Below are 11,614 nucleotides of genomic sequence, written 5' to 3' on the forward strand. Positions count from 1 at the left end.
AAGGGAAATGTTCCATATAAATATGCAATATTATTTCTCAACACCTCTAAAAGTGGATACCTTTTCAAATGATGTCCTATCACGGGTGAGCTGTATTTAGTACATCCACATCGGCCACTCATGTTGTCTTTTGGGGAGCATCTGATGCAAACTGGAACAATGTTGACAAGCCCAGTATTTTAAATTTGTGTTCAAATATAAACGTTACATTTCAAGGCAACCCCACTTATACACATTACCATATATGAATCAAAAAATATTTTAATACTTCATCATCACATAAAGCAAAAATCACTTGCTGACAATTGCATCCGTGTAATACGTAACAGATTTTGTTAGTTTTCATTCACTCATTCATCTTTCATTCCGCTTATCCTCACGAGGATGACGAGTAGTGTTTTCATCTTTTCAAACATGGATTATCTAACAGAGGTCACGTGTCAAAAGCTGTCTTGGAGTGCGAGATGCAAAATGTTTGAAAACAAACTGGAATTTTACAACCTGATCAATTATACATGACCAACCAAGGTCCACTTCAGAATAAATCATAAAATAAAATTCAACTGTGTAAAACATGTTTGGAAAGTAGCTTTAAATGTTATAAGGTTTTTGCCATACACTATTAAGAGATGATAACCAAGCTGTGAATGGGTTAGTGAGTTACATCTTTCCTGCAGCTATATAAAGCACAACCAAATGAATGTAAATGTAAAAAAATTGTTATACACAGATAGTAAACATTTTATACAACCATTAAACTGTGCTGGGAATTCAAACAATTGAACTATTTGAACTGGTCTTAATTTCAGTTATAAGATCAATATTAAAAAAACAATCTTCAATCTACTTTTGATAATCAAAATTCAACAATAACAGAGTAATTTATTATGTATTATATTCTGTGGTTCACAGTTCAGTTGTGAAAGATTTCCCCCAATAGAGCTGGTGCACCTACGTCATAAAAATCGTGTGATTTTTGTTTACGTCACCATATTGCTGGTCAAACGAAGCATCGTCACAAGTTAATGCTGTTGAGACGAAACAAAAATATGTCTTATTGCACGACACCCAGTTTTGTCTGATACTGTTACACATTTTGAAGGTGATAAATCAACAAAGGTACGTGGAAAATTTTGAGTTTTCACCGATAAGAAAGTGGACTGTTAATTCGCTTCAGCTTGTCTTGGACGTCTGGATCTACACATTTATACCTGGTGAGTAAGTCGTCGACATTTATACGGAAAAGTTTGAAAGCGTACAAAAGTCTGGAAGCATACAAATACTTCGTTGCTGGATTTGTTCTCAATCAGGAATAAATCCCACAAAGTGATGGACCCACTCAGATTTTTTCAATACAAATACAAATATTTAATTAAATGACCCCTGGTTTTACACAACCTCGCATTCATTAACAATGATTAGGAAAAAAAAATTTTGCCTCCGTACACAGAAGTGTATTGCTATAACACGCTTACCTCCGTAAAACTCTCTGTGGCCGTTTTTTTTTTTTTAACGCATTGTTCTCAAATGAGCCAACTTGTCATAAATACTTCTTGACAATTTGAGATTGAGAAGAATAATTCCTACCTGAAATGAAATGATCGCTAAACAGGCGTATTTCGTTGGGCACCATCCATCGCGTTTGATTGCCGAAATCCATCGATTTTTTTCTCGTCTTTTCTGATGGTGTTCTATAGAATGATATCTTTGACGAACTGTCTCATTTATTATGACAACCAACAGCACAACAGGTCTCGGGCAATTTGAAAAATCTGCTGTGGTTCAACGACTCCCGCACTCCCAGGTTTGACCGGCAATATGGCGCCGTGCAAACTGTGACGTCATGTGCACGAGCTCTATAGAAAACGTTTGACATAGCTGATGTATTATCTCTGGTTCAAACCAAATCTTATCAAATAACTACAACAGACATTAATTTCACTGTTAAAGCAACCATTCTAACAACCAAACATGGCTTGGTAAGGACACGTGAACCTAGGAAAGAAAGATGTGAGTGATGGAATGCTACAGCGTAGATGGCCATTTTATGTGAAAAATACATAAATGGTGACTGCAGCTTTTCTTTAGCTTATAGAGTAGCAGAAGGCTGCCATGTGCATTAAAAACATCTGGACAGCTCCCTGCCACTTCATGCAATGGCATACACCCGAAACAGACTGGTCAAGACATCATCCAAATAACAGACCCGTTAGCAAAAGATCACCATATTTGATCACTAAAATCCAATATTCTACTTCCACTTCATCCTAGTTGAACGTCGCCCCCTAGTGGAAGCATTGTTTGGCTGGGCACCGAAACATAGCGTGGGTCCAGTTGGGGCACAAAACCCTGAAAGTCCCTGGAGGCCTGAGTGCCAAAAACATCCAGCAGCTGTCTGTTCATTAGCCCAAACCTACAAGAAAAAATATCATCGTTGAATAAGTAGTATGAACAACATTAGCAACTTTACCTGGGAATTATTGCTCACCGTAGAGCAGGAGTGCAAAAAAAAAAAAAAAAAAACACTTTTGTACTCAAGGTAAATTTGATTTTTAAAATTGAAGGCCCACGTCAATTGTAAATGAGGTTGTAAACAGTAAAATATGTACAATACTTGATTTCAACAACATTTATTTATGCTCATTGTGGTCTTTACAATTTCATTATAATAAATTTAATCAATTGTCATAAGATGAAAAAAAACTTATACAAATACTTTACAGTGTTTTGGGTCAAACTGTTTCTTTTAATAAGAAAAGATTAAATGAATTACTTTTAAAAATATATTTTCATTACACTATAATGAATCAACCAAATTATTTATGCACCAAAAAATTTACCAAGATTTTTGTACCTTATGTGAAATAGTACATTATAATTTGGAAAATTCACACTTATATATTAAATTGTTTTGTAATTGATACTATAGTTAACTAATATTTAGTAAAATAGGTTCAATGTATTTATTTGACTCATTATTATTTTGGAATAAATGCATACATTAATTCAGGTGAAAGATTACAAAATAAATAAAGCTAGGAATACATTTTAAGTTTAGAGAAAAGAGATAAACTGATGCAATATTACAGGACTTTTGACAATATAAATGCTTTGTGTTAAGCTAAAACAAAGAACACATATGTTGCCCATGGACCATACTTTGAGCATCACTGGCTTTTTCGATACTCTCCTATTGAATTCATCACCTAAAAATTAAACAAATTCATTTTACCTGCCCTTAGTGAGACGCAGAAGAAACTTCCAGTAAGCAGGTCGAACATTTTGCACCTCCATCACAGCCTAATAATGACAACAAGTTAACTTCACGCATCCTGTTTATGAGATAGCCATTTGTGTGGTGTCTTTGTGTGTCACTCACAGCTTGAAAACAAATTGCGGTAGAGATGGCGTAGAGATACGTGTCCGCTTGCGGGAAGTAAGGGAAGTGGCCGGCCTCGATGCCCTTGAAGTACAAGGTCTGTCGGAGAAGGGAGGTTATCGCGTGTTCCGTTATTGATGAACTCCGCACAACAGATAAGATTAAGAGGAGCAACAAACATTATGTGCAGTGGCATGCTAACAGAATGGACATCCTCTTTACTGCAAAAAACACAGCCCACTGAACAAATAACTCGGTAACAAGACATAATAATGAACAGCAATCATGGAGGAGAATAAGCACTTACTTTCGGTAAGGAGGTACAATATATCCAAGAGGAGACTGACAGCAGCAAGAAAATGAACACCACAGCAAAATGGATACTGTGGGCTAGCTATACTATAACACTGAAACATCCATTTGTGGCTAAGGAATAGCCACTAAATGTTAGCTTAGCTAACATGTATGTTTATTGATGTTATTATTAGCTATGTAACATTACAATGGCGTGGCAATGAGGAATTTGCTAGATCAGGTATCTTCAAATTGTCCAGGTCCAGACCAAGTCAAAAGGATTTATGTGAACCAATAGTCAGTGAATAGTTAAATAAAGACATTGTATTTGCATCATCAGATGGCCATTTTTTTTTTAGTCACAAAGCTGCGGTAAGAGACCATGTACGCAGCTATAGCACATTCAGTACTACGGTCGCCCTTGTTGTGATCACGTGATGATATCGAGTCAATCAAACTGTTTCTTAAACGAACCACATTCCCCGGATTCAAGATACTGCATGGTTTGTTCCTGCACTTGCAAAGCTGAATCCAAAAAAAGTTTTTAGAAATGAAGTTAGAGATCACTATGTCTCTATTCTTCTGGAACACTGCTCGAAACTCTTGTCCCATATCCTGTGGGACTGTGGATTAGTAAAAAGCAGAAATATAGAGCAGCAGTGTCTAGTGATACACAACTCCTTTGACCAAACATGTCCATAGAACTCAGAGGCCAGAACTCACAAGCAAACCGGACTGAGAACCCAGTATAGCAGTTCACAACCTACAACCCGACAAAGAGCAAATTAATATTCGCTCTAGATAGTGTTGATTTTGAGGCAACATAAACTTGCATTTTGGAACTATGTGCATCCTTAGACATCATTAGACTAAATTTTCCCGAATCAGGATATGCAAAAGATCAGAATGAATTCTTTAAGGGGTCCAAAGTGCATTATTTAACAATGTTACAGTGAATGTTCAATTGAGATGCCACTTTTGAGCTGAAAATTTTATGTGGCCCGCGAAGGTAAATCATGTGTGTTAACTTCCATAACTTTTGCTAAAATCTCTACCAAAATTTAAAATTTCATATATGTATATATGGCAGCACGGTGGGACAGCTGTAAAGCGTTGGCCTCACAGTTCTGAGGACCCGGATTCAATCCCGGCCCCGCCTGTGTGGAGTTTGGATGTTCTTCCCGTGCCTGCATGGGTTTTCCCGGGGCACACCGGTTTCCTCCCACATCCCAAAAAACATGCACCGTTAATTGGACACTCTAAATTGCCCCTAGATGTGATTGTGAGTGGGTCTGTTTGTCTCCATGTGCCCTACGATTGGCTGTCAACCAGTTCAGGGTGTACCCCGTTGACAGCTGGGATAGGCTCCAGCCCTCGTGAGGATAAGCGGCAAAAGAAAATGGACTGATGGATGTATGTATGTATAATGAGGTGATTAAAGATTTTTATGGTTTCACAGTCATAATGGCCCTCTGAGGGAAACCATAGCTACAATGTGGCCCGCGACAAAAATGAGTTTGACACCCCTGCCCTACATACACAAGGTAATTTTTACCTCCACGAGCTTAGAGAAGAGATACATGGATATGGACGTGCTCTTGTAGAGGAACATGGAGATTCCCGCCAGGAAGCCTAGGAAGGCCGAGGAGAAACATGACAGACATTACATACGGTAATAAAAATGGATTCTCTAAATGCACTTCGTTTTGACATACCAGCCACCAAAGCATGGAGCTCATCATCAATATCCCGCAGCCAACGAAGCAAGCAGCTTGCTCCCTAAACCAGAACCAGAAAGGGAGTTTAAAAAAAAATGAAAATAAAAAAAAACTGACTAAGTTCACACTGATCCAATCTTTTAACATAGCCCTTCACATTACAAATACGAGGCCCCGTAGCTCAGTCGTTAGAGCACTGATTTGGTAAACCAGGGGTTGTGGGTTCGTATCCCACTGGGGGCCTCCACTCCCTGGGAAGGGTTGCGTCAGGAAGGGCATCCGGCGTAAAAATTGTGCCAAACATATATGTGCGTTCATCTGAGATGACACGCTGTGGCGACCCCGAAAGGGACAAGCCGAAAGAACCCCCTTCACATTACAAATACTGACCTGCATTGTGGCCCTGCAAAAAACAAACTTACCTTGTAGATGCTGACAAAAGAGCCCAAAAAGGCCCCGAGCTGGAAGTTGTCCTTATTGTAGAAGAGGGAGGGGAGCTGTGAAGGTTTTGAGAAGATGTACCGGAACGCCGAGGGTACTTTAAGGCAGCACTGAATCAAGTAGCCAACACTGAACATCCTGACAAAACCCTGAGTGTAAAGAGAAAAATCACATAAACGTGCATTAACCTGTAATGTATCACATATAAATAATTAAATCTAGCAACTTACTTTAATGCAGTACGAAATGCAGTTGTCATGATAATGTTTACAACATCTGTGTTTTGGACCTTGTTTGCATCTGGATAATTACAGAAATGCAAATAAAAAAAAAATAAACATCTGTTGATTGCCACCATATATTTGCTGTATGTATCGATAATGACTGTTAATATTCCCCGTTGCCAATCTTGAACCCAAATACCTTACACAAAAAAATGACTTTAATCCAAAGTGCGCCAAGTGGGACACAACGAGTGTGAGCGCGAGCGTGTTCCCTCACAATGAGTCCAGCAATCCCCTGGTGTAGGCTGGCAAAGATCTGCTCCTCCAGTCGTGCTGTAATGCTGATATATGCGAAGGCTCAGTCTCTGAGGTGGCCAACGCCTCTTGCAGGATTCCGGCGACCTGTTCGGGCTGAACAGAATGAGATGGGATCTCTTCCTTGCCGACGATGAATCTGAAAGTAGGAGAATATGGAAGTATCAAATTTTCCGATTGTCAAAATCAGTTAAGCAGTGAGGTTAGGCAGAGCAACATACTTTAATGCGGAGAACGCAAAGCCTTTAAGGCTATCTTTACTCCTGCAGGACAATACACACACACACACACACGTTTCATATGAATGATCGCCTTGAGCTATGGGAACATGTTCCACTGGTAGGATCTGACCTGAAGAAGAACATGTAGAGGGATGCAGTTATGCAGAAGAGGAGCACCTAAAGTGTAGAGAAGACTATCAGAAAAGTCTTTCCAAATCGTAACACCCAAAAAGCTCGTTTTTCCTCTTACCTCTCCATGTTTGATAGGTTTGATGAGGCCCCGCGTCAGAGCCATGCGAAACAAGGTCTCTGTTGCCTGCAAATACACAACAAATACATCCCTTTTTGTTTGTCATTATTTCCACTGTAAAATGCATAATTGACAGGAATCAAAAACCAAATGGCCATTTGTTATCAAATTGTGTGTATCACAAGGGAGGCAAATGTATTCCCAACTATTTCTACATCTATAGGCATCCTCTCGTGTCTTACTGCTAATAAATTCCTTTTACTTTCTGCAGATTGAAAAAAATGGTTCATAAAAACAGTAGTACTTACGAGATTTGTCATGTATATTGTGAGAAGTCCTCTCCTGCACAAGGAAAATGTCGACAAAGTGTAGAATTAAGACGTAGTAGAGAACTTCAAAATAAAATGTATGCAGTAGGAGGGAATTAAATATGATACACATAGAATAACAATCTGCAACCCTTGTGAGGATAAGCGGTAAAAGAAAATGGATGAATGGATAGAATAACAATCTTACCTGCTCTTGCGCTCCAGGAGAATAGCAATATAGGAGGCGGGCAGGGCTGAGCCAAACCCAGCGGACCAGGAATAAAACCCTCCCAGCAGTTTCCTACAATGGAAATTTTCAGCTTTATTGCTTGACTACATGTGAAAACGTGCTAAACATTTTCACTGCACTTGATAGCTCTGCCATTTTTTGTCACGGATTCAGTGAAATAAAGTGTGTTTGGGATGGGTGAGCTATTATCTAAACAATAACTCATGAGCAGCAGACAGAAAAGCAATGATTTCATGGCCACACTTTCTTTTTTCTATTTTATTTCCAGTATAAGATGTGAGGTCATCTGTGCAGCATTTGACACCTTCGGCAGCTTTTTTTTTTTTTTTGTAATATGATTTCCTTGCCAATCGCTTTTCAATTGACATTGGAGCAACGTTGCAGGATTGCCCCTCGGCAAGAAGTTTTTCTGTCCCTGACTCCAGCGCAGTGCCAATTTTACTTTAGTTTTAAGGCTGTCAAAATGCTCCTAAATGCATAAAACCACAATTTTTTTAATCCATGGCAAAATCCTCAAAATAGGATCTCCCCTTGACAAACCATGCAACGGAAAGCCTGCTCCTACCAGTTCTGACAAAAACACTGAACCCCTAGGGCAGTGTTCCCACAAAGCCCGGGAATGTCCATGTGGAGCGTTGCGCTGGATTAAACTGAAGTCAGATACAGAAAAATGTCCTTTGACGCCACAGATATGCAACGCTACTCTAATCCCAACGAGTGAGTCTTAGGCAGGGGAATGATATGCTTACAGTAACAGTGAAGCTAGAGCTATCAAAAGCTGGTGGCCTGAAAATAAATGGAAAAAATACATTGCATAGTCACTTTTCTACAGCGCCCCTAAAGGGACATAAAAAAAAAAAAAACTGGTTTCTCATTATAACGAGCAACTTACACATTGTAATGACTGACTTTGTTTTCAGGAAGCTACCACTAGCAGGTAAAAAAGCTACGACTACCTGAACGCAAGAAGCTACCGCCAGCAGATTAATAAGCTACAACCCCTAGGTAGCCGTTTTTAGACACTCTCAATGTAATGAGTAGGTTACTCATTACAACGAGTAGGTTACTCATTACAACGAGTAGGTTACTCATTACAACGAGTAGGTTACTCATTACAACGAGTAGGTTACTCATTACAACGAGTAGGTTACTCATTACAACGAGTAACTCATTACAACGAGTAACTCATTACAACGAGTAACTCATTACAACGAGTAACTCATTACAACGAGTAACTCATTACAACGAGTAACTCATTACAATGAGTAACTCATTACAATGAGTAACTTACAGTCATTACTATGAGAATGTCGAAAAATGGCTCCCTATTGGTCAAAGCTTATTAACCTGCTAGCGGTAGCTTCCTGCGTTCAGGTAGTCGTAGCTTATTTACCTACTAGCGGTAGCTTCCTGAATAAGGAATACGGGTCTTTTATACATGCACACATGCAATGGACTACTTACTCATTACAATGAGAAACTAACTAATTACAATGAGAAACCAGTTAGTTTTTTTTTTCCAGTGTCCCTTTAGGGTCTCCGTACTTTTCCGATACACTGTATAAAAATAATGATCATAAACTAAGTGAGAAAACAACTGCTAATGTTGCCCAAGATATTTGGGCACAAACTTTTTTGTTTGTTTTCATTCATCACATGACAGACATCCTTATTGATTTCTTTATCAGCATTGGAGCATGTTTTGTACAAGATGTGACAGTAAAGAGAGGGGAAACAGGCTAAACTCCAAGAATAGCATGAATACAGGAGTCATTCACAGCAGTCTTGTTGGGCCACTTCTTTTTTACTTCACATGTACAGTCGACTAACTCACTATGGACTAACTTTTTATCATTTCTCTTTTGACGAAGACACTAATCTTTGATGCCAAAACAGTAATGAGCATGTGTTGCTTTGGGAGGGAACTTGCCTGAGAATACAGAAGAAGAATATATAGAGACCTCCATTGGCAGTGAGGAAAGAGGTAGACTGTAAAATCTCGGGAAGAAGCCTTTTGATGTAGTAATCTTTCTTCCTTCTCCTAAGAATAGCTGCTATCTGTCAGGGAGAGAGAGAGACTTGTGAGCGTCGAACCATTGGAGTCGAAAGAAACTTTTTTTGTCTGTCTGTAACCCTTGACAATGCATAACATTCAGTGAATGGTTTATTCTACAACGGACAATAGGTTCTTGTTTGCGGGGAAAATGTTTAGCAAAACGAGTGTGAACGGGATTTGGGAGACAATTTTGACACTTTGTTTAAAGCGTGAAGTCAAAAATTTGTGGAGCGCCTCCGTGAACCTTTGGCGTCACAAACGTGACTTAGCTAAACGAAAGGCTAGCCAATCTTCAAACATTGCCAGAACTCGAATTTGCTTTGCTAAGCTATCGTTAGCTACCAACGTAGGCGCGGCGTTGAAACCGCACAACTCACCACGTAAAGGGGGGCATATATTTTGAAGGACACCTCCAGGGCGCCCCTCGTTATGTCAACACAGGACTGCACGCACGACGGGTTCCAGGTATGGCCGACTTCGTAGCAGTTGTGCGTTATCTTGCTAAGGGCGGCCATGGCTGTCCCGCTTCCTAGCCGCGTGACAGCCTACGAGTGCGAGATCGTCTTGTTTCTGTTTCGTTCGCTTGAGACTGAATGGGTCTGACACGCGTCGACGTGCGCGCTCACGTTGCGCAAGCCCGCTTACGTCAAGACACGCCGAGAAATAAAGGCAACAAATGCCAATGTATGATTTCCGGGGCATGCTGCTGTCCGTGTCACGGAAACCACGGTGATATTTATTGCGCCGAAATAATTGCAGGAGTTTGCTGAATTTCATTCATCCTTTATTTTACATTTGAATTATTATTATATTACAAATATAAATAAATAGCGACATGCATTAGTAAGACATGTATTCCATGCATTCAATTGATGAATTTTATTGGTTTGTTTCAATCAATCGCAATAGTTGATATAATCTATGGTAAATTGGTACGGTTATGCTATCATCACTATAACAACGATATGCCTAACTGGTAATCTATTGAAACACTTCTAGAAGAGAAGAGAACCTTTGGCTGCTTGTAATGAATTTTATGATGGAATACATTTATTTCACGAAATCAAAGTCATATCAAATAATCAGATTTTTATTTTATTATTATGACATATTATTGTTATTTACAAACTATGACACATGTTACTCATCATTAACATTTGTATGATAACAATTGGATCCCATTTTCATTCATTCATACTTAGCAGTTCTGGGTAAAAAATAATAAGGGGTAACGGGAAAGGATTTCGAGAGGTTAAGTGGGTCCCATGGTCATCATCAACTCTTCAGCGTAAGGAACTTTAGGTGAGCTCCCAGCACAATTAATATCGTACAAAATCATGAGCACAATTAATATCGTACAAAATCATTATCTCATATAGACTCATTATATTTTACCATGCGCTCAATGCGCTGTATCTTTGCATTTGTAAGACACAAATATGGACAGTAGGTGTCAGCCTTGCATCTTCAAACGAGATGTGCAGTCTTCCCATTGCTTCACCGACTGACGTGTACGCCGCTGGTCATAGTATTAATCCACCTGCAGAATGGCATAGCAAAAGTTGGGTGCATATTCAGACTATACTGCTCAGCTTCTATTGACAATCACCAAAATTCTAATTCACACTGGTTAATGGAGGTGACATGCACCATATAAAACATTTTTAAGTGTCGCTTACAAGCCACATGTCTGCAACTAATTAGATAGTACAATAACAATCTATACAATTTTGATGAGGTGGAACGGTGGCGCAGCTGTACAGTATTGACCTCACTTTTCTGAGGACTGGGGTTCAAATCCCAGCCTCACCTCTGTGGAGTCTGCATGTTCTCCACGTGCCTGCGGGTTTTTTCTCCGGGCACTCCGGTTTCCTCTACATCCCCAAGATATGCATTAAGTGGAGACTCTGAATTGCTCCTAAGTGTGATTGTGAGTGGGACTGTTGTCTGTCTCCGTGTGCCCTGCAATTGACCCCTCCGCACAGGACACTTAACCACGCCTCCTGAAACAGTAAAAAAAGGCAAATACAATACAATACATTCTGAACTGAGACAGACTCCATGCTTCTGATTTCATTCAAATCAACGATATATTATAGATTCTAAATAAAATACATTCTTAACTGAGAGAGACGCCATGCTTCTGATTTCATTCAAT

General features: G+C 39.4%; 1 protein-coding gene across 1 annotated transcript; it reads right to left on the reverse strand.

Moving 5' to 3' along the window:
• Positions 1-243: 243 nt before the first annotated feature.
• tmem135 (transmembrane protein 135) lies at positions 244-10,137 on the reverse strand. Its single transcript, XM_061804255.1, has 15 exons — positions 9,834-10,137; positions 9,331-9,458; positions 7,359-7,451; positions 7,151-7,184; positions 6,843-6,908; positions 6,723-6,769; positions 6,593-6,634; positions 6,334-6,510; positions 6,063-6,132; positions 5,814-5,981; positions 5,389-5,452; positions 5,229-5,305; positions 3,380-3,478; positions 3,233-3,300; positions 244-2,413 (listed from the first exon to the last, which is right to left on the reverse strand). The coding sequence occupies exons 1-15, from the start codon at positions 9,969-9,971 to the stop codon at positions 2,263-2,265; spliced, it is 1,422 nt and encodes a 473-aa protein (XP_061660239.1). The 5' UTR covers positions 9,972-10,137; the 3' UTR covers positions 244-2,262.
• Positions 10,138-11,614: the final 1,477 nt, after the last annotated feature.

Source organism: Syngnathoides biaculeatus, chromosome 18, assembly GCF_019802595.1.
Source record: "Syngnathoides biaculeatus isolate LvHL_M chromosome 18, ASM1980259v1, whole genome shotgun sequence".
NCBI lineage: Eukaryota > Metazoa > Chordata > Actinopteri > Syngnathiformes > Syngnathidae > Syngnathoides > Syngnathoides biaculeatus.